Raw genomic sequence first — 24,254 nt, 5'->3', positions numbered from 1 at the left:
GGCCTGCTTCCACATTGTAGGGATTCTATTCTATAGTTTAAGAAGACAATGTGAGTGAGCAGATGAGTCGAGGAAAATATCTTGTGTGGTAGACCTTGTGTCCTCTGCAAGCCACAGGTGAGGAGAGGACGGCGCATGTTTTGAATTTTATTGACAACCCCACTCCCTGATCCCAGGTCAAAAAGAGAACAGACTCCATCTCTCAAGCAGACAGAAGGCTCCAACTGAGAAACAGAAAACCTTGAATCTTTTAAGCTGTTCTTGGAATGGGCTAATTCACCACTGGCCCTTTGGAGACCATGTCAGGCTACCCATGGGAACTTACCAGGTTTTGGCTCAGAAGTTCATAGTCAAAGATTTCCTTCTCAAATTGATCTGCTAGCTCCTTGCAGAGATTCAGGGCTTCCTCCCACATCTACAAAAGAGGAACCGCCCATCAATATAGAAGCATTACACAGCCATAGAATCTCTACAGCGCAGATAGAGGCCTTTTGGCCCATCAAGTTATTGCATCAGTTGGAAATACGGTCATTTACAGGGGTTGGGGTTGCTGGAGGTCATGAATGCAAGAAGTAGTGACCCTTTTCACGTTCTCGCTTTCTCTGTACTGCGAAAATGCTTTCATCTCTGATATTTTGGCTTGACACCCAATTGAGAGGGAGGCCCTCTGCACTTTCTGACTGAGAATGATTATCAGCAGCAGCATTTTAACAGTGAACCTCATAACACATTTGGCATGCATCATTCATCTCTTCCTTTAAGAAGGCTGTCCCATGTTATTTTATTGGGAGAAGTTCCTGGCATCAATGGGGTTGTGGAGCTCCAGGTCATGCTTGGGACAGATAGGTCGGAATGATGTGAAGTCTAAGGGACTGACGTTGCAGTCAGGTGGAGTGAATGGTAGTGTTGAGTGTCCAGGATTTTTTTTAGCAAGGGCAGAGGGTTGTTTTAGGAGGGAACAGGTTTCTCCCAGTTCTAAAGAGGGAACCATTAGCTCTAATCTCTCGGGCAGTCCAATTCTTCTGATTCACGACCTCAATCTCTAAAACATGAGCACATAATCCAGATTGAAACTTTCATGCAGTGCTAAGGAAGCTTTGCAATGTGTGAAAGAGGTACCATCTCACAGGTGAGGTATTCAACACAGGTTCTTGGTGGATGTAAAAAATTCTGTGACATTATTCAAAATAGATCACAGAGTTCAACCCTGTACCCTAGATAATATCTATCCTTCATCTAATTATACAAAAATACAGATCGTCTCATTATCTTTACTTGATGAGATCTCACTTTGTGAAATCTGATTGATACACTGCCTATATTCTAACAGGGATTAAGCTTCAAAAAATCTCCACTCTCTGTATGATTTATTGGGCTGTTGTGAGTGTGTAAAAGGTGCTATGCAAATTCAAATCCTCTCTTTCTTTATTACTTCAAATAAAACCTGACTTATGGTACGTAACATGTGATACTTGGCCTCTTAATGGTATTTGTCTATCTAGCACAGTACAAGGCACATTCTGCTTTATTTCAGTGAACTATCACCACAAGCTGAGGATCATTGCTTCCTGGATCATGTTGTGATATCATGTGCCTCACACACATGGTCAGGCTCAGCAAGGACAGCATTCTCTGCACTTAGCACGAGAAGAACTCTCTATTGAGAGCACTAATTGGATTTGCACATGCTGGTTGGCATGTTTTGGGTCCAGGTTTCATCTCATCATTTGGCACTTACCTTCCCCTTGTCAAAGTAATTAATAATGGTTTTGTACAGGTTTTCTTTCAGCTGCCGCTGTGTTTGAGAATTGTGAAAATCTCTTGGCATAACGTGCGATGTACATTGTTCATCAGACCACTGAAGTAGAAAATGAAAACGGGGTCAGTCCATAGATGTATAATGGTTACGCACCCTGGAAGAGGCTAATGGAATGTTGGCTATTATGTCAAAGTCCACAAACAAAAATGGGGTGACAGTTATGTTATAAGCATTACTATGGTCTGGTTAGACTCCACTTGAAAACACTGTGTTCAATTGTGTATATCTCACCTCAGAAAGGATGCAATGCCTTATGGCACATCAGAAGGTTCATCTTTTGCTTGTCTTTATTTCTGAGTATATAGGTCTCAGTTTATGGCCTAATTAACTCTTTTTGGTCCTGGCTTTATTCTGATGAAACTTTGTTGTGCCCTTTCCAAAAGGCGTTGCATCCTTTCCAAGATCTGGTGGGAAGAGTTGAACACAGTTTCTCCAGGTGGAGTCCAACCAGACACAACAAAACTACAATGGAACAACCACCCTATTTTCTTCAACTGCCTTGACACAATAGCTGACATTTCATTAGGCTTTTTCAGTTTTCTTATTGGTCCACTGGCTTTTCCAGATTTCTTTACTCGGACCACCTAATTCTCTCTGCTCATTTGTAAATCCCAGCTCTTGAACATTTTGAAAATGTTCTGAGCTCCCTTAAATCCAGAGTGGATGACCTCACATTTATTCCAACGCATCAAACTCAGCTGCCACAGTCTTTGCTCAATGATTAATCAGACAGAGCATTCAAATGTGAATAGTTAAGCCACTGGCTCCCTTCCCACCTCTACACTCAGCACTGTACATTTTTTAAGTTGAAAAGAAAGTTCCTAACCTTCAGTAGCTTAGCATGCAGAAGGAGTGTGTAGGCAGCCTCAGTGTAGTTTTCACAGTCCAGGTGCAGATCTCGAAGCTTGTACAGATATCTGCAGAGCACAAACAGAACAGAGAGAAACACTGAAGATTACTGTTGTTGTCCTGTAATTACTGAACTGTAATTAACTCCAAAAAAAATTAAATGACATGATTTTAGATAGTCGCAGTGATAGGTATTGTCAAAATAACATTTGTTAGTGTACATAATTGTTCCCAAGGAATGCAATATGAGGATAATGTTTGGTAACAAGGCTTTGTAGAGCAACCTGTTAAAAACTGGAAATTACCATCAGTGGTGTTATTGTGTGAAAACATTATATGCTCACATCAAGGCCCCTTTCTTTCCATTTATTTTAAATGGGTTATTGCCTCCATTAGAATGGTAGAGAGAAGAATTTAACTGAATGCATTCAGTGTTTGTCAGAAAGCATCACTGTGTAATTTTCTGTAAATGCATTTGCTTATTCTGGCAATCCAGTCCATTCTGAGCACACACACAGCACATATTTCTGCAGCCAGTTCCTTTCACCCACTTCTACACCGGCTTGCCATCCCCTTGTCTTAATTTAACATCTCTCCTAATTGATACCTCCTCCTATCTCAGCCCAAAACCTTGGCATTTCTCCTCACAGCCTCCCCTCACTTTAGACCACCACTTCTCAGCTCTCTCTTCTATTTGGACAGCCAAAGGCAAGGGTTCAGAAGGAGGGCAGGGACAATGCTGGCAAGTTTGAGCTCTGAGCCGAGAGCTGGAGGTGAAGTGAGTCTGCTGACAGAAGAAAGGAGCAGCAAAGTGGGAAAAAGGGTATTAAAGGGAGGGGAAGAACTACAGAGGGAAAACAGCTATTTTGAAGCTTTCTACAAAGGAATGGCATGCCACAATACGATGGCAGTGAAGCAGACAATTGGACAACTTCATACTGCAGAGTTTCATTTCATAAAAACGTTACACTTATGTGTGACTACACCCTAAAGCATCTCACATACAGTGAATTGCTTGAAGAGTGGTGGACTGTGTTGAAGACAAACATGTAACCATTTAGAGATAGTAAGAACTGCCGATGCTGGAGTCAGAGATAACACAGCTTACAGCTGGATGAACACAGCAGGCCAGGCAGCATCAGAGGAGCAGGAAAGCTAATGTTTCCGGTCGGGACCCTTCTTCAGAAATGTTGTGATCTCACCAATCCGTGGGTAGCATATTTGTGATGAGGACTTTTTTTTATAGCTAACTTAAACCCGCTGTTTTGTGCCATTTCAAATGTTGTGGTGTGTCAAGATTAAACCTTCCTTTGTGAGCTGCGGCTTTAAGTTTAATGGAGCAGTGAGGATTGTTGAGGATATTGAACTCTTCAGACTCTGTGAGAGTGCAAATACTGCACCCCTCAACAGAAATACTGAAGGGAATATTACTGAGTGACTGCATAGCTTAATGCAAGAGTCACCAAGAATGAAAACAGCCACAGAAAACCAAATGGTAACCCTTGAGAAAATCTCAACAGGAGATTTTTTTTTAAAAAGCATGATCCCGCTTACATAGCCCCATTTCCTACAATCACCTATTCCAGATCTCAAACCACCTGAATCTAAGTTTCCTTGCTTTACTGCAGTGCAAGCATCTATTTCCTAGCTCTCCTCACCTCATCCTGAATCCCATGTGATCTACCATAACTAACTAGTGTACCATGTGGACCCTTGCGAAAGACTTTACTAAAGTCCAAGTAAACAATGTCTACCATCTGCCCTTGCCAATCTTCTTGGTTACCTCCTCAAAAAACTCAATCAAGTTTGTGAGGCCTGATTTCCCTTGCACAAAACCTTGCTAACTATCCCTAATCATGTCCTGCTTCTCCAAATGCACAAAAATCATCCGACCATATTTTGAAGGGGGGAATAGTGAGAAGAGAATTGTGAGTTTCCATCTCCTTTTGTCGATGGACGTGCTCCCTGACTTCATTTCTAAACATTCTGAACATGTGTTTGTCCTTGTACAGGATTCCACACCAGAAGAAATATCTTTTCTGTCCTAATGTGACTTTTTAAATTTCTCAGATCACCCCTCGCTACCACCACCGTCGCAATGGAAGGGAATGCAAGCCACGTTCATCCAACCTGTCTTCGGAATTTAAGTCAATAGGTATTGGCAACATTCAAGTGAAGCTGCAATATATCCCTCATAAGGTCAATCTAATTTTCCTGGGGCCAAAATAAATATCTGATTAATGTTCAGTGAAGACAAGATGACAAAATAAGATTCAAAGTTTCAAATAGGAAATTTCAAAAACACACACGTCATTCAGAAACTGTAATAAAGATTAATTCCATTCTCTTCTAAAATCTGAGAGATTGGTGTGTATCCAGTATTTTCTGATTCTTCTTCAAACTTCCCTTTTTTTCATCAATTTTGTGAATATTTGATTATTCTAATCAAGCATCAATCCAATTAATTGTTTAATTGTATGCATTATTGAACTCCTTCTTTGGAGATCTCTGTGCAAACATAATCCCAGGAACACCACTACTGGTATTGCTGTTGCATCTTTCCAAATCAAAAACATTTTACATCCAATAGAATAGAGTCACTAATGCAAGGCATGGCATTGTACAGAGCAAGCTCTCATGAATAGCAATGCGGGAATAACTTGAAAAGCTAGTTTTCTAATGTCCTTTGAGGGATAAATATTGCTCAGCGCACCTGAAGGATCACTCCCACTTTACTCTGACTGTTCTCGTGGTAGGGCCGAACAACGATTGTAAAGGGAATTTGTGGACAGAACCTAAAGAGACAGGAGGGGTCCTTAATGAATACTTTTCTTCAGTATTCACAACTGAGAGGGGCCTAGCTGTAGAGGAGGACGTCGTGAAACAGGCAGGTAGGCTAAAGGAGGTTGATGTTAAAGAAGAAGATGTGCTAGGAATTCTGAGAAAGTTGAAGATAGATAAGTCCCCCAGGACTAATGGGATTTATCCAAGGATTCAATGTGAAGTGAGGGATGAGATCGCAGGGCCTTTGGTGATAATCTTTTTGTCCTCACTGTCCACGGGTATAGTGCCAGAAGATTGGAAAGAGGCAAACATCATTCCCTTGTTCAAAAAAGGGAATAGGGATAACCTCGGAAATTACTGACCAGCCCGTCTTATGTCAGTGGTGGGCAAATTATTGGAAAGGTCTCTGAGAGACAGGATTCATGATCACTTGGAAAGGCACAGCTGGATTGGTAATAATCAGCATGGATTTGTGAGGGGTAGATCATGCCTCACAAAACTTATTGAATTCTTTGAAGAGGTGACCAAACATGTGGATGAAGGTAGAGTAGTAGATGTAGTATACATGGATTTAAGTAAGGTGTTTGATAAGGTTCCCCATGGTAGGGTCATGCAGAAGGTAAGGAGGCATGGGATGGGGGAAATGTGGTAGATTGGATTCAGAATCGACTGACCCTTAGAAGACAAAGGGTGGTAGTGGACGGAAAATATTCAACATGGTGCTCAGTTACGAGTGGTGTACCACAAGAATCTGTTTTGGGTCCTCTTCTGTTTGTGATTTTTGTAAAGGATTTGGACGAAGGAGTGGAAGGGTGGATTTGCAAGTTTGCGGACGATACAAAGGTGGGTCATGTTGTGGACAGTGCCGATGGCTATTCTAGGTTAAAAGGGACATTCATAGAATGCAGCGATGGGCTGAGAAGTGGCATATGGATTTTAGCCCTGAAAAGTGTGAGGTGATTCATTTTGGAAGGACAAACTTGAAAGCAGAATACAGGGTAAACAGAAAGATTCTTGTGCAGTATGGAGGAGCAGGGGGATCTTGGGGTTCATGTCCACAGTTCCCTGAAAGCTGCCACCCAGGTGGATAGAGTTGTTAAGAAGGTGTATGGTATGTTAGTTTTCATTAATAGAGGGATTGAGTTAAAGAGCCGTGAAGTTATGCTCCAGCTATACAAAACCCTGGTTCGGCCATATCTGGAGGATTGTGTGCAGCTCTGGTCGCCTCATTACAGGAAGGATGTGGAAGCATTGGAAAAGATGCAGAGGGGATTTACCAGGATGTTGTCTCGAATGGAGGGAAGGTCTGTAGAGGAACGGTTGAGAGAGCTAGGGCTTTTCACTTCAGAACGACGAAGGATGAGAGGTGACTTGATAGAGGTGCATAAAATAATCAGAGGTATGGATAGAGTAGACAGCCAGAGACTTTTTCCCAGGGTGGAGGTAGCTTTTAAGAGGGAAAAAGTGAAAGGAGTTTTAAAGTGAAAGGAGGTAGATGTCGGGGAGATGTCAGAGGTCAGTTCTTTACTCAGAGAGTGGTAGGGGCATGGAATGCATTGCCGGAGAGGGTAGTGGAGTCGGCCTCATTAGGATCATTTAAGCGACTACTAAATAGGCATATGGATGATAGTATAAGGTAGCAGTGGAGGTTAGATAGACCGTAGATTTCGGGTAAAATTTCGGAACAACATCACGTGTCGAAGGGCCTGTACTGTGCTGTACTGATCTATGTTCTATGTTCTATGTGTCTTTAATATGGAAAGTGAGACAAGGACCACAAATATTGCACAGGAAAGCTGGTAAATGCACTTGAGTCTCTGGAGCGGGACTAAAGTTCACAACATTTTGACATTGAAGCTTGTCTACTGTGGCTGTCATGCCAGATTTCTCTGAGTGACAACAGTCTGACTGAGGTAGCTCAGAGGCCACAATGCAAAGTTAACTGGAGAGCTGGAATTCTTCATGTCATTCAGTTAGCCTCCCAGGGGCAGCACAGTAGCTCAGTGGTTAGCACTGCAGCCTTACAGCATCAGGGGCCCACGTTCAACCCCATCTATGTGGAGTTTACATACTTTCACCGTGTTGGTGTGGGTTTTCTCCGGGTACTCTGGTTTCCTCCCACAGTCCAGGCTATGTGGGTTAGCCATGGGAAATGTGGGGTTATGAGGATGGGTGGGTCTGGGTGGGATGCTCTTTTGAGGGTTGCTGTGGACTTGATGGGCTGAATGGCCTACTTCCACACTGTAGGAATTGTATCGTTCGGTCTTATTACATGTAACTGTGAAGGCAATGGAGTAAGGCAGGAGGCTGGCCTGCCAGAACAAATGCACATTTTGTTGTTGTAGATGATTCTTTTCCTGATGGTCTCTTCCTTCTTTACGGTACACGCTTACTGTGGTATCATATCTGCAAGCTTCATTAACTAATTGGCCTTCTTTGTAAGTATACCAAGGAAAAGACTATTAGGCTGTGGAATGCATTACAGTGTCTCAGTCCACTGCATATTATACCATTTCGCAGAAGTGGTGACTGTGAAAGAGATCCGAAATCATCCAGGACTGATCCCCACCTCTGGAAATGTTCACCACATTTGAGCCCTGAAGTATACAGTGGGAGGGGTAAAGAGTTGGGTGGGGGCAGCTACTAATTCCTCTGACTACCAGTGATCTATCGGGATCAAGGGACTGTCGCACTGACCTATGAGCAGCTGTGGGGATTGCGAGAATTTACACGAAGCAATAGAAATGAAAGAGAACAGATCACAAGTAAAGTATAGGGATCAACAGGAGGAGATGACAAATCAGTGAGAGATTTCAATGGTTTATGTTTAATGTCTAGGATTGATTACAAAATAGTAATCTAATTGAGAAGCCTCGATTGCATTAGAAAGCACAGTAACAGAATTCCAAAATGTTGCACCTGAATGTTGCAATTAGATTATTGTCTTCACATTGCACTCTTATTGTTGTATAATGTACACGCTTTCAGTTTTATGTGGGAGTTTAATTTTAGTTTTGGCCAGAGATGACTATGATTGTCAGCTTTGCCCACTCACCCGAGTCAGAAATGTATGAACAAGATTAGCAATTTGAAGGTAGGGTGAAAAACTAATAAAAGGATTATTTACATAGAAACGCTCTCTCGCCCATCCAGCTTTCCCCTCAGGTATCAAAACCTAAACACTTTCTCGGTCACTCTAGGCCCCAAAACTTGTTCGGATTATTCCAGCAGAGAAAACCAACAGCTGAGATTAATTGTTTTTCATTAATTTTACGTGTCTCTGATTGTGAAGGTTATGGATTGAACAACTGTCTGGAGACCTGAGACCCTAATCCAAGCCAACAGCCCAGTGCAGCTCTGAGGGAGTGCTGCACTTTCCGAAGTGCCACCTTGCAGATGAAACATTAAATCAAGATTGTGTCTGCTCTCTCACATTGACAGAAAAGATCTCCATGGCATATTTGAAGAAGGGCAGGACAGTTCTCCCAATCTCCTGGGCAATTTATCCAACATCAGTAAAGGGCCAGGGCTATGAAAGGCTCCGGGCAAGGACAATTTATTTTTCTCTGAGGTGAATCTTGCTGATTTACAGTTTCAAACTCACTGGAAGGTCACGTGACAGGTCTAAGTTGCCTTTGTCACTCTGGGGAGACAGAGTCAATAGGTTGTGCGGTAGAATAGGAGAGCATCCACATCTCAATCTTTGACAAATATTCATGTGCAGCAAGGTTCCTTTGGGTACAAGATCAACAAACCCTTCAATTGTATTGATGTGTGTAAGAGCTAAATTTGTGATTTTATGCTGGCTATCCTCAAAGTTATTTCACACTCACAGGAAGATGATAGTAAAGCTCCCTCAATCTAGTACCAGCAAATTGCCTCAACCCTCCAAACTCAACTCAATACTTTCTAATAGTTCTCTGAACTGGATTAGTGGAATTTTCACCACTAACGCCCACCAACAAGATAATGTTTACTGTGAGCTTGTTAACAACAAATAGGATGGGTAACAAATGTGGCCTAGCCAGTGATGCCTACATCTCATAAATAAGTGAGGGGGAGGCAATGGCCTAGTGGTATTATGGCTGGACTGTTAATCCAGAGAGACCCAGGTAATGTTCTGGGGACCTGGGTTTGAATCCTGCCATGCCCACCAACCTCCAACTACCCCTCGCCATCTCTCAAACCAGCCTCTCTGTATCCTCCCTGTGTTTTTTTTAAAATTTTTTTTTCGCCTTTATTCATTCATGGGATGAGGGCATCGCTGGCCAGGAAACATTTATTGCCCATCCCTTATTGCCCAGAGTCGACCACATTGCTGTGTCTAGATTCATTTTAGGCCAGACCAGGTAAGGATGGCAGTTTCCTTCTCTGTAGGGGATCTGTGAACTAGATGGCTTTTTCCTGGTAATCAGCAATGGATTCACAGTCATCATTAGATTCTTAATTCCAGGCATTTTACTGGATTCAAATTCCGCCAAGTGGCGTGGCAGGATTCAAACCCAGGTCCCCAGAACATTACCTGGGTCTCTCTGGATTAACAGTCCAGCCATAATACCACTAGGCCATTGCCTCCCCCTCACTTATTTATGAGATGTAGGCATCACTGGCTAGGCCACATTTGTTACCCATCCTATTTGTTGTTAACAAGCTCACAGTGAACGTTATCTTGAGGCATGGGTGCACCCACTGTCTTCTTATGAAGGAAGTTTCAGTGCTCTTATACTGGAGATTGTGATGGTAAGTTCCTTTCTTGAACCACTGCAAATACCCCAATCATATCATTCAGGTCTTGCTCCATTTGGACACAGACTGCTTCAATACCTGAGATGTCATGAATGGTGCTGAATACTGTGAAATCATCAACAAACATCCCCACTGATGATTGTGGGAAGGTATGAAGCAGCTGAAGTTGTTTGAGCTGAAAACTTGACCTCGAGGAACTCCTGCAGAAATACACTGAGGCTGAGATGATTGACCTCCAAAAGCCACAACTGTCTTCCTTTGTGAGGGATGTGTCTCTAACTGGAAGCAAGTTTTATCCTGATTCCAATTGACTCTAATTTTGTTAGGATGCCTTAATGCCTCACTATATCAAATGCTACCTTGATGTCAAGAGTAGTGACTCTGACTTTCCGTTCTGAGTTCAACTTTTTTGCTTGTATTTGGACCACAGCTGTAATGAGGTCAGGAGCTGCTTGGCTCCTGTGGAATCCAAACTGAGCATCACTTTGCTGATAATTAAGAATAGACTGTCGGGATGGTCATTGGCTGGGTTGGACATGACCTAAGTTTTGTGCATAGGACATATCTGGGCAATTTTCCACATTGCCGGGTGCATGTCGACTTAATAGCTATATTGGAACAGCTTGACTGGGGCATGAGACCAGTTCTGTACAAGCCTTCAGTACTATTGCTAGAATGTCTTCAGAGCCAACGGCCTTTGCAGCTTTCAGTGACATCAGCCAAGTCTTGGTATCACAAGGAGTGAATCAAATTGGATGAAGACTGGCAATTGCGATAATGGGGACCATTGGAGGTGGCTGAGATCTCCATTTGGCACTGCTGGCAGAAGGCTGTTATAAATGTATCAGTGTTGTCTTTTGCACTAATATGCTGGGCTTTCCCATCATTAAGGATGGGGTTATTTGTGGAATCTCCACTTACTGTTAATTGTTTATTTCTCCACTACCTTTCATGGCCAGATGTGATAGGGCTTATGTCTGGTCCTTTGGTGAAGGGATCACTCAGCTCTGTCAAACAATTGTTGCTTGCACAAGTTGGCATGCAAGTAGTCTGCATTGTGGCTTCCCCAGGTTGACAACACATTTTTAGGTACAGCTGGCACTATTCCTGGCATATCCTCTTGCATGCTTCATTGAACCAGGATTGATCCACTAGCTTGATGATAATGGGGTGGTTATGCCGGGTCTGAGATTAGAGATTGTGATTGAATACTGTTAACCCACAGTATCTCATTGATGCCAGTCTTGAATTGATAGATTTTTAAAAAAATATCACCAATTCAGCACATTGATAACACCATACAACACAATGGAAGTATAAAGATTGTACTTCATCTCTACTGGAAATGCATAATGATCACTCTTACCAATACCATCACAGACAGATCTATCTGCTATTGCTAGATTGGTGACAATGAGGACAAGAGCATTTCCCCTCTTGCTGGTTCCTTCAGCACATGCCTTAAACTCAGTCTAGCAGGACATTAAGATTTGAACTATAGTGGAGTCACTGAGATGAGCTGAGTATCTGACTTCTGAATTACTACTTCAGGCGTCTGATGACAAGTCTAGTAACACCACTAACACACGACTATATTCATTACCACACAAACAACTGAGAATGTCAACTTTTTCCTTTTAATCATGTGCTTTCCTGGCCTTAGCACATGGTCCTAATATCTCTCTCATACCCTCATCATTCTCAACAAAATGAGAACTAATGTTCTGTTGATGGCCTGTTACAGGATCCTGTAATTATGTAAACATTCTCACAGTATCAAAAATGGAGTTTGCACTTAGTTACACCTCTGCTAGATTGATATCAGTCTTGAGGTAGGTTTTGTACACGGTTATGCATAAGGAGTAGTTTGGGATTTTTTTGAAGGCTTTATTTAGTGACCTGAATGTGATTGAACAAAGAACATGTGACCTCACGTGAGCAAAGTTACTTGCAGTTTCTGAGTCTTCGTGGTTCAGGGAAGGCCTGAAGATGAGATGTTACTGGTTGGCTAAACTGTAGACGATCAGATGAAAGGCACACTAGCGAACTAATCAATGATCCATTAAGATTCACCTTAGCTCTGATTTTGACCCATTTGATTGCTGGATTATTTGATTACTTTTCACATTCCAAATCTTAATTTCAAAGCAACAGGCAGATTCCATATTGCTGTTGAACAGCAAACATAAACTCCCTTGTTCACTTCAGAAAACAACAATGATGAGATTACGAGAGCCTGGTGCCATCATACTACATCAGGTGAATTATGAGTCTGCTAGACTGAACTTATAAAGAAGACAGATTGCATGGTCATAACTGAATATTATTATGCACATACCTTATATACATCTCTTCCCGGTTGATTTCCTTGTAGAAATTCTGTTGACAGAAGGAAAAAAACAATAACGTCTAATTATTTTTTTTAAAAAATGCACACACGACTTTAGGTATCTTTGGAACCTTGCGAGCGGGTTTAGCCATCAGGCTGAAGCAGATATCCCATGTTCGAAGAAGACTTTGTAAGTTTGCAGACGGTCCCTGCCTTAGAAACTGGAGCTGCCCAAGTAATCACTTCTGGTTGCTCCTCACACATGGAAGGAGATGCCTCAATTGTTTAGTTGGAAGTGGCTAGGAGTAATTTGTAGAGATGATGGAACTTGGGGATGGGAATGGAGTCTGTTGGATTTATGATGCATTGATGTTCTAATTGAGCTGTACCTTGTGAAGGTCAGAGAGTACTGCAGTTGCCAAGGATCAAGGCGACTAATATATGAAGTAGGATTTGAGTAGCACCGGACAGGCAACAAGGTCAGGAAGAAGAGAAAACCAGGGAAAGGTTAGAAGTCAACTGTGGAGGCATTACAAACCAAAAAGCAGCTAGTTAGCTTAATATTCGAGTGCCTGCAGGCAGGGACGTTTAATGAGTTGGAAAGAAGTGAGAATGTGCTAAACAATATCAATATTCATCGCTAAATTCCTTGGTTTAGTTAGCCACTTAATGAGTGAAGAAATGTTCTATGTTTGCACCACTTGGATGTGGTAGCAGAAATTGCCTATAAAATACAGGATTGAACCTTTGTGATGAACAAGATCCCATTTCACAATTTGAAGAAGGGCAAGGAAGTTCTCCCGGGTATCCCGGCTCATATTTATCCCCCATTCGATATCACTAAAATAACTGATTTTCTGATCATTATCTCACTGCTGTTCATGGGAGATTGCTGTGTGCATACTAGCTGCTAAATTACAATGTATTATAAATTCTCATGCTAATTTTGCTAAGAATCAAATCAAAGCAATAAAAAGTAATTGAAGTGCAGTGGAGCAGCAAACTATTTCTCCACGGACAATCTGTGCACATTGAAACAATATCCACAGCAGATATGTTCAAACACAGTCTACAAATTCAGAGAGTGGTTCATGCGTGGAATGAACTTCCAGAGGAAGCGCTGAATGCAGGTGCAGTTACAATGTTTAAAAGACATTTGGATAAGTGTATGAATAAGAAACGTTTGTAAGGATATGGGTCAAGCACAGACAAGCGGGACTAGGTTAATTTGGGATTACAGTCAGCATGGATAGGCTGGACTGAAGTGTCTGCTTCTTTGCTGTATGACTCTATTATTCCTCAGAATCATAGAAGCTTTACAACGTGGAAACAGGCCATTCGGCCCAGCAGGACCACACCAACTCTCTGAAGAGGACCCCACCCTCACTCACCCCTCTACCTTATCCCTGTAATCCTGCATTTTTCATGGCTACTCCACCCAACCTACACATCCCTGGACATTACAGGTGATTTAGCACAGTCAAGTCATCTAACCTGCACAGCTTTGGTCTGTGGGCAGAAACTGGAGCGCCCAGACAAAATCCACACAGACAGAGGGAGAACACGCAAACTACACGCAGACAGTCAGCCAAAGCTGGAATGGAACTTGGGTCCCTGATGCTGTGGGGCAGCAATGCTAGCCACTGAGTCACCACGGCACCCTCAGATCTGAGAAAGCAACTCCATATCAACGTGGATAAACTGAAGGGTTGGCGGCATAGGAAACTCAGAAGAAGAAGGCGAGAAACAATAACTTGGAATATCATGGCTAGGCAGCAAACATTGACAAATGCTAGAACAACAATTGCATTAAACACGAGATGAAAAGAGGAGCTGAATGTGAAATGGATTTAGGCTGGCAAGTGTCCATTGTGATAAGAGATTCAAGGAGAGATTCAACATTTTGGTGTCGGGGTAAGTTAATTTTAATTTTATTATGAGCAATTCTACGCTTCCAATTGATGTCTTTTTTAGAACTCTGGTGTTAAGAGTACACCTTTTCCGAAAAATAGTAACTTCAACATAATTTACAGGGCAGTTGCCAGAGGATCAGTCTCTCCCAAACAGGGGAAAAGAGAAAGTCAACTTCTGATCTGCTACTTCTGTCGCTGGTTTCGTGAGAACAAAAGAAATAGGTCATTTGGTCCACAAACCTACCCTGGCATTCAACATGATCATGATTGACCTACCCCAGGCCTTATCTCTTCTTAGAAACCATCTCCTTATCGAAAAAGCATCCAATCCCTGTACCGTATCCCCATGGTTAACACATCTAGACTGCACAATTTCCAATGGTCAATTCACTTAACCTGCATATTTTTGGACTGTAGGAGGAAACCATGCAGACACAGGTAGAATATGCAAGCTCCACACAGAGAGAGTCTTCCAAGTTTGGAATCAAACCCAGAGCTCTGAACCTGTGAGGCAACAATGCTAACGACTGAGTCACCATGCCACCCTTGTTTAAATGCCTTTGGTGATCTTGCCCCCATGAATCTCACGGTGCCAGATCAGTGTTGGAAGAGGCCAGTGTCAGGAACTGCCTGGGGCCTCCATTGAGCTGCTGGGATTACAATACTGGAAGAGAGGAAATCTCTGTGAAACTATCACTGCCAAAGTCAGAAATTCATTGGTTATATTTAACTCCCGGAGTAGTGAGAAAAATGAACTTCCATTTATTCAACTTTTTTTTTGCCATCTCAGGATAATCAAAGCTCTTGAACAGTTAGTTAATGATTTTTGAAGAGTAGGCAGTGTTGTTATGTAGTAAACACAACAGGTAGTTTGTGCAAAGCAAGATCACACAAACATCAATAGGATATGACTGGAAAATCTACTTCATTGAACAGTGGTAGGGATTCCTTTACCTTCAGCTGAAAGAACAGACTGTTTTGCATGTCAGCTAAAGTGGATAGCCTCTACTTCAGTCCCTCACTGAAGTGTCAACAATTGTGTATTGCAGCCTCTGGAGTGGGGCTTGGACCCAAAACTTTCCAATTTAGTTTTTGAGCGCTGCAACTTAATCAAGCCAAAGGAAACACACAAAATGGGAAGCACAGAGAGATCATTATATTAATCAACCTATTCAAACATGCTATTACACACATCTAGGGTAAGTGGGATTCGAACTTCAGCCCCTGGCTCAGGCATAACGATTCTGCCACTAACAAAAAAGCCCTCTAGGCACAGGGGGATATTTGCAAACTCACTTTTTCAAAACACACACACACACACACAAACACACACACACACACACACACACACACACACACACACACAGCTTACATCTAACTCAGCAGTGCTGACAATTCATTACCTTGCTCTGGCACCCTGAGTGAGATCAATGAAGCTCAACCCAAGACTTGTAGCCAAATTAGGCACTTGGCTATCATTATCTTAGCTGGTTTAACCTGATCACTGTTTCAATGTTTAAATGCATTATCAGCATTTTCTATTTCTATTTTCAGATTTCCAACATCCAGAGGACTTTTTACTCTTGCAACAGTTTAGTTTAGTCTCATGAAATACAACACTTTCGTTGTTGCACAGATTACATGCTTTAATTCCACAAGTGCGATTCAGAGGGGAGTGACCTGTGGGAGTTAACTTTTGGTCATCTTATTCAACCCGAAAGGAATTTGCAAGACTTTTATCCTGCCTGAATTGGCTTTAAGTCTTTTTTGTTTTTCTCTCTCACTATGTTTGCACGATCACGACTGAGAGAGTACACTTGACTGTCTTGACTGTCACAAGGCATCATTGGCTCAGCATGAAAATAGTCCAGGCTCATTTTAACTGTCAGGGCCATGTGAGCAGTCAACACAGTTGTGAAAGACAGCTGTCACGCTATTTAAATTGCCTACCCTTTAAGTATTTGAAAAGAAGACTACCTGTAGTATTTAAAAATACATAGTGCTTACTCTTTCAGTCTGTCTGTTGAAACAAGCCTGAGGGTTATTGTTACAGTATGAATGCAAGCTAGCAAGTAACTGAAGGGCTATGGAGAAAATACAGGAATGTGGATACGAGGAATATTGGATCAGCCATGGCCCTACTGATTAGATTCTCTACAGTGTGGAAACAAGCCCTTCAGCCCAACAAGTCCACACCACCCCTTGGAGCATCCCATCCAGACCCATTCCCCTATAACCCACAAGCCCTTGAACACTATGGGCAATTTAGCATGGCCAATCCATCTAGCCTGCATATCTTTGGACTGTGGGAAGAAATCCACACAGACACAGGGAGAACGTGCAAACTCTACACAGACAGTTACCCGAGGCTGGAATCAAACCTGGGTTCCTGGCACTGTGAGGCTGCAGTACTAACCACTGAGTCACTGAGCCATCATGCCGCCCTGAGTGGTGAGCTAGGCTTGAAGGGTTCAGCACCATAGTCCTGTTCTTATTCCTTACCATCTTACAAAGACAGGCTACAAAAAACTTTGTGAGGTAAGTTAAGAGGAAAAGATTAATGTACACAAAAATGGGTCTATTACAGACAAAGACTGGGGAATAGGGAAATGACAGATAAACTAAGACAATTGATTTGTGTCTTATCCACAGAAGATGTAGAAAATCTAGGAATGCTAGGAAACTATGGAACTTGTGAAAGTTAGAAATTGAAAGAAATAAGTATTAATAAAGCCGTGGTACTTGAAAAATGAATTAGTTAAATGTTTAACACATCTCCTAGACCAAAGGAGCAACATCCCAGAACACAGAAGGAGTTGGCTGTATAGATAGTCTATGTATTGACTTTCAAAATTCTACAGATGCTCAAAAGTTCTAGCAAATGCAACCCCACTATTTCAGAAAGAAGAGACTGAGAAAAGAAGGGTCCTGACCCAAAACATCAACTTTCCTGCTCCTCTGATTCTGCCTGGCCTGCTGTGTTCCTCCAGCTCCACAATGTGTTACCTCTGACTCCAGCATCAGCAGTCCTTGCTATCTCAGAGCAAGTGACCTCTTAGATTTACATCAGTGGTCAAAAAATTTTAGATCTGCTATGAAGGAATTAATAACTGAACACATAAAATATTGATACGGTTGTGCAGATTCAACAAAGAACCATAAAACTAAAAAAAAAGTTGTAACACAGAAAAAGGCCATTCAGACTACTGTGTGAATGAACTAGCTGCCCATTCTATTTCCACTTACTAGCTCCTGGTCTATAGCCTTGCAGATTACAGTGCTTCAGGTATAGACTCAGGTTGGCTTCAAATGAGTTGAGGACTTTGGCCTCAACCATCCTCAAGGATTACAAGATATTTTCTCAAGCCCCTTTAATTTTCCTGCCAATTCCCAAAATCTCTGCACGTCAGATTTTGTGTTTCTAAGATGCTGCTAAGATGCTGCTTGTCCTGCTGTGTTCATCCAGCTCCACACTTTGTTATCTTGGATTCTCCAGCATCTGCAGTTCCTGTTATATCTACTGACAAACTGAGGCTGCTTTTCACCCAGCTGTCCCTACCCTTGTCAGTCTCTAAACCATCTCACCTGGCCACTGTCAGCAAGGGACCTGATGATCCCAGAGGGGGACTCTGGTAGCGGCAGCAAGGAGAGTGCTGGCAGAAAGGCAAACGCGAGATTTCGATATTGGCTTGGCGAGGAAGGACGTGGAGTTGGTGACTGTTCCTCGTGGACATTGCGCCCGTGTCCAGCGATGGCCTGGCTTTGGCACTTTCGGTGGAATGGCCCAGGATTCCACTGGCAAGCTTCGGTGACAAGATTGGTCCTTGAGGCAGCTTCAGTGAAATCTTCCACCTGCTATTTCAGCGGGCTGCAATGACAGTCTTGCAGTGATACTGACTTTTCTTAACCCAGGTGCTGGTAATTGAACTGAGATGGACTTTGCCTTAATGCTTTTTTTTAATCAATGCCTTATGTTATTAACATAGGTGTGTGGTATGGTAGAACATTTCACTTTTTTTTGTAAAAAATACAAGTGACTATTCTATTCATTTGCAGCCCCCTCCACCCACTCCAGTAATGAAAATCTATACACCCCTGGCATTTTCTCCACAGTTGGGTTCATAGAGACAGAAATTATCCAGACCTCGCGCTCGTGAAAAGAAAACCAAACATCAGGTCAAACCAGAGTTCACTCACCGAGCCACAGCAGAGACTCCAATTGCTCAATTGTCCCTGTACATTTATTGTTTAAGATTATAAAGGCCTTAAGTTGAACAGGCTCAAAAACAAGCACTGGGATTGCATTATGTAAAATTAACTCCCGGTTTCTTTTCTCCTTTTGCAGACACCAAGCCAATTTCATGCTTGCTATATGCAACTGATGCTAACTATATTGCTGAATGACTCTGTACCTCTGCAGGGGACCCGCACTCATGTGAAACTAGCATTACTTAAAGCCAGCCTGCAGCTTTTAAAGAGGCAATGCATTTTGATTGGAGCAGCAGCTGGGATTGTTTATGGAAGTGGGTTTGAGGAGGAAGAAGCGCGGATGTACAGCAACTGGTGAAGAGAGCATGCTCCAAGATTTGCTATGCTAGCCTGTGTGTCTTCAAAGAGCAAGGGGACAAGGTGAGTTGTGCTTTAATCCACACAGGATCTGGTGAACCTGGAGAGAAACTTTTCAAAGGCAGAGAGCTTCTGTTGTCAGTGTTGGGTTTCAATGTTAGCTATTATCTTATTTCTTTATTTTTCTACTTATTCTATAACGATAATGCTTAAGATTTTAACTTTAATTCTTTTACTACTTTATACCTGAGTATTTTGTACCTAGTAACCTTTACACCTAAGATCAAAGCATATGCGGCGACGTTATACACTTTTCACTGCACTCCTGTATATCTGTATTTAACTTAATGCGACAATAAAATCTAAATTGAAACCTAAACCAGGAGAACCTGGAGGGTGAGCCATGAAAAAGTCAACAATTTGCAGGCGAGTGGGTAAGGTCAGTGAATTCCTCATTAAATGCCACATTCTACCAATAGCACAGTCAGTCTCACACACTGCTCAATTTCCACACTCCTATCCCTCACCTACTCAGTGCTGTGACAGCAATGGGACTAAAACATCAAAGACAACTATATCGTCACATCTAATTCTTCTTGTCAGATCCCTCGTCCTTCATTCTATGATCGCTTCTGATTTACCAGCTCCAGGTGATATAAAGGATACACATGTTGCTTCTCCCCAACATTACACCACAATCCTACCCTTGTCTCGCTGTCTTTTCTGATGGATAAGGTCATTAGCCTGGCCAGGTTGTGGTGGTAGAGCAAGCGGCAGAAGAGAGGAAACACAGTGGAGAAGAAGAGATGCAAGTGCACAACCTCATACCAGCTCAGGTCCCAATATTCAGGCAGCACCAGCACACTGGTGAGACAGATATAAGAAGCATGAAGTCAATGCAGAGGACCTTTTCATGCAGAGGCTGGTGTGTGTATATAGAATAAACTGCCAAAGGATGTGGTGGAGGCTGGTAAAATTACAACATGTGAAAACATCTGCACAAGTATACGAATGGAAATGGTTTAGAGGGATAGTGGAAACGTCAGCTTTTGTGCTCCTGAGATGCTGCTTGGCCTGCTGTGTTCATCCAGCTACATATTTTGTTATCTTGGATTCTCCAGCATCTGCAGTTCCCATTATCTCTGATCACAATTTTAACCTCACTGCGAAGCCTCTTCCGGGGATGCCTAATCTGAAGAAGTTACCCTCCTCCCTCCAGACCAACCTCAGGGAATTTCTCTCCCACTGCAACTCTCTTGTCCATCTTCGGTCCGCCTCTCCCTATTTATTTCAGAAACCTCTCCCCATTCCCCTCTCTGATGAAGGGTCTAGGCCCAAAACATCAGCTTTTGTGCTCCTGAGATGTTGCTTGGCCTGTTGTGTGGGACTGGATTAATTCAGGATATTTGGTCAGTGTGGACAAGCGGGACTGAAGGATGTATTTCTGTGCTGTACATGTCAATGACTCAATGACAGATCAAGTGAAACATCACTCTGGAGCGAGTGGCTACATAGGCACTGTCACTGAGGATTCAGATGATGGGTTTGATTGGGTCAACTATAGTAGAAGGCTAATAGCTAGACAACAACCCTGAAAGTAGAAGGTGATCCACTTTGCGATCTGGGGGGATATTTTGGAGAGTAGAAGATGGGAGACTGTTCCTTCCTGCTGCTAAATGTGAATTCTGCATGTGCATGTTCAACGTGTGCTGTTGAAGACATGGCGTTAACTGGAGCAACTTGCTCCAATTTGGCTGCACTGGCATCAAACCAGCATCACACATTGATCGACATTACCATCCTGTTCTACTGCTTTCTTCCAGCAGAAGCTCTGTACATGCACCAGTACCCTCACCAAAATGGCATCCATTGCCATCCCACCAGAACTGTGCACATGCACTGTGGCTATCTTTTGGGAGCCAAAACAGCACATTCAGAAGCTGAAGTGTAGCCACTATTTCTTGAAGAATCCATCGCCAGGTTGCACTGTAGCAGCAGTGATTGCAATGCCAGAATTAACCTCTACAATCTGGAGATTGGTCGCCTAGGTCCCTGTCCGTGCAAAGGCCCATTCACCCACCATTCCCATGCTCAGTAATCTACTATACCCAGTGTTAAACAATGGCTCTATTTTAAAATTTGCCCCCAATGCTTCCAAACCCTTCTTGCTCCAAAGCCTTGCTCCAGCCCCCACAACCTTCCAAGGTATCTGCATTCATCTCACTCTGGCCTCATCAACATCCTCAATTTTGGCCCATTGCCAGCAATGTCTTCAACTGCTCAGGCTCTAAGCCTATTATCTTACTTTCCTCCTTTAGCCCCAGTCTTTAGACCAACCTTTTAGTTATTTGTCCTAATGACACCCTATGCATTTCAATATCAAGCCTTTACAATTCTGCTTGGTAACACCCTATTGTGTTATTAAAGGCACCATAACAGCACCAATTGTGGCTGGCATTATTTAAATAAAATTTCTAACCGGTGGGATCAGTTGGATGTTCAACCTAAAAATTAGTGATGGCTGTGGAGAAAATTAGAGGCAAGGGAAGATATTTTAGTGTTCCAATCAGTACTTTAAGTACTGGTTTTCACTTCAAAGCACAATGTGCCATCTCTTCTCTGCCAGCATTCTTTCAGAAATTAAAGGCAGAGCAAAGGTGAAGGTAGAAAACATTACACTCTGACACATCTGAATTTATTATCTCCAAAGCAACTCTAAACTGCCAGTCAATGATTTATTCAGCTTGTTGCCTCTTGAGGTTAAGTTAAGCAAAGCAGCTCCACTGATGTCAGGGAGTTATGTGCAAACTCTCCAACATGTGTCATTATTAAACATGAAGCTAGCTAATTAAGATAAGGTAGTTCATCGCGTTAATTCACTGATTACCAGTTGGAATTTCACTGACCTAATGATATGCTAAGATATTCAGATAGTTAGAAAAACTACACGCTGCAGTTTTGACTGGGAATATTCTGTCAGTCCACATGGAGTTTAGTTTGAGAATACTTCTTACTGGTGAAACACTACTAAGGTCTGTCATCTTCTGATTGGGAATTATGTTTGCTCTTTTTAACATTGATGACAATCGCTTGTCTAGTTTGCCTCAGTTTCTTCTAAAATTATTCGCCAATTTACTTTTCAGCCTGGGAACAGGTCTGCAGCCTCTGTGACTGCATTGCCTTAAGGTCCCAGGCACACTGTGCTAATATTGATTCAGAGTGGCTTTGGTTTGATTTGATTTGATTTATTTTTGCCCTCAGATCTACCTAAGTACAGTGAAAAGTTTGTTTTGCAGGCAGATCATAACATACAACGGCATATATATCATAGGGCGATTGGAAAAAGGGTGAGTGATACAAAGTTACAGCTGCTCAAAGCAAGGTCAACATTAGATTATGAAATTTGAGAGGTCCACTCAGCAGTCTAATACTTGCAGTAGAGAATGTTGGTACATATGTTTAAATTTTTGAATCTTCTGCTTGATGAACCAGGTTGGAAGAGATTAAATGTTGGCTGCGATGGGTTTGTAGTTATGCTGGCTGCCTTTCTGAGGCAGCGAGAAGTGGAAATAGTGGCTTGTGTGATGATCTGGGCTGCGTTCACAGCTTTCTGAAGTTTCTTGCGATGCTGGGCAGAGCAGTTGCTGTAGCAAGCTGAGATGCATTCAGACAGAATGCTTCCCATTTGTAAAAGTTGCAATTACTTCCAGTAATTATATCATCCTACCTCAGCTCCTTCATTAGGTTTGGGATTTTTCTCGACTCTGTCAGTCAGATAAACCTACATTTCTGATAATGTCTGATCACCACCAGCATTGGGTCAGGCAAGGAATGAGAGTCAGCTGATTGCGAAGCCCTACTAGTCTGCGCTAGACAAGCCAATGGCCTGATCCGAAAATGGAGGCCTTGGGATAACACTGAGAGACATTAGGGGACAATGATAGAACACGTCTGCCTCAAAATTTTCTCAGTGCTGCATTGGAGAAAGTGATATGCCATTTATTTCAAACCAGTTCGTGCCCTGACTGAAGTAGCAAAGAGAGGGGGATTTTAGATAATCATGGTGCTATACATGAATGATGGCGAAGTTGCCAACTCTGCCCGGAAATATTTCTGGATGATTCACATAATACCATATCTCCAAGTGCCCAGTCCTACACACTCAGACTCCCCTCCATTTTGTTCCAAGCAACTTTTTAATTCTTGCTTTTTCTTTCAGTTTTTATTCTTTTGGATGACAGCTATTCTTCCTCTGGGTGCGTACCTTTTTATGCTTTCACTCATCCCACTACCATTCCCTTTAGCCTTGACCTTTATCACTTTAGCCATTTAATGGTAGGTTGGTAGGCCCAGGCTGAGCAGGATGACCAGCAGTCGGTGGGACGGAGTGGAATGGAGTAGCTGGCAGGATTGGGACTTGTAGGGGTTACCAGTGGACTGGGGTCTGGTACGGGCAGCCTGTAACAGATCACAAGCCGAGCATTGCAGGGACAGCGTGACCATGTGCAGAAAGCCCACAGCGTGGAGAGACTGCAGGCTATAGAAGGACTGTAATGTTTATCTTTCATTTCATTATTTTCCAAATTTACACTATGAATAACTGTAATAGAACTTCTGGCTTTTCTCTTTATTTCTCTATTTTTATGCCTAATATATTTTAGCACCTAAGACTTGTAACTAGGTATTTTGTACCTAAGATGTTACCATGTGTGGTGCATTGTACACATTTCATAGTTTCCCGTACTTTGTACTTGAGTGCGCATGACAGTAAATCTAATTCCAATTTCACCCCATCACAGACCTTCCCTTGTGCTCTTGTCCTTAATCCCTCCCTTAAATTTGCTCATAATCTATATTTTGAATAGTCTGTAATCCTGATAAGAAGCCACTGACCTGTTTTTTTTTATCTCCACTGATACTGCCAAGCCTTGCAGCATTTTTAGTCTATTTTTTCAGATTTCTAGTCCTTGCTGTATTTTGCTTTTGAGTTATTGTTGTTTGGACAGTCTTGAATTAGAGTCAGTCTCTGAGCAGTCAGTGTGTCTGCTGGGATGTATGCTGATTTGGTTAACCTTTTCCTTGATCTTTCCATCTGAGACATTAATGAACAGAAAGATGAGCTTCGCACAGCACATTTGTGCAGCTTAACGCTCAAGAAGCCTTTGGATGAAACAGTTCACTGTTTGATGCCCCTTGCTCGACCTTCAACATTCATTCCCTCCACCATCGATGTTCAGCGGCAGCAGTG

At 42.4% G+C, this 24,254-nt stretch overlaps 1 protein-coding gene across 3 annotated transcripts in view; it reads right to left on the bottom strand.

The window, feature by feature from the left end:
- The window catches only part of LOC125458253 (dedicator of cytokinesis protein 2-like), a 604,879-nt gene that overhangs the window by 96,002 nt on the left and 484,623 nt on the right, over nt 1-24,254 (bottom strand). For all 3 annotated transcript variants that reach the window (XM_048543364.1, XM_059650772.1, XM_059650774.1), the window contains exons 36-39: nt 12,537-12,577; nt 2,646-2,736; nt 1,739-1,858; nt 326-415 (exon numbers count right to left, since the gene is read on the bottom strand). In XM_048543364.1, coding sequence (XP_048399321.1) covers nt 326-415; nt 1,739-1,858; nt 2,646-2,736; nt 12,537-12,577 — 342 coding nt within the window. The remainder of the gene's footprint in view (nt 1-325; nt 416-1,738; nt 1,859-2,645; nt 2,737-12,536; nt 12,578-24,254) is intronic.

The sequence above is a fragment of the Stegostoma tigrinum genome, chromosome 13 (assembly GCF_030684315.1).
Source record: "Stegostoma tigrinum isolate sSteTig4 chromosome 13, sSteTig4.hap1, whole genome shotgun sequence".
NCBI lineage: Eukaryota > Metazoa > Chordata > Chondrichthyes > Orectolobiformes > Stegostomatidae > Stegostoma > Stegostoma tigrinum.
This window is presented reverse-complemented; position numbering and strand designations above follow the sequence as displayed.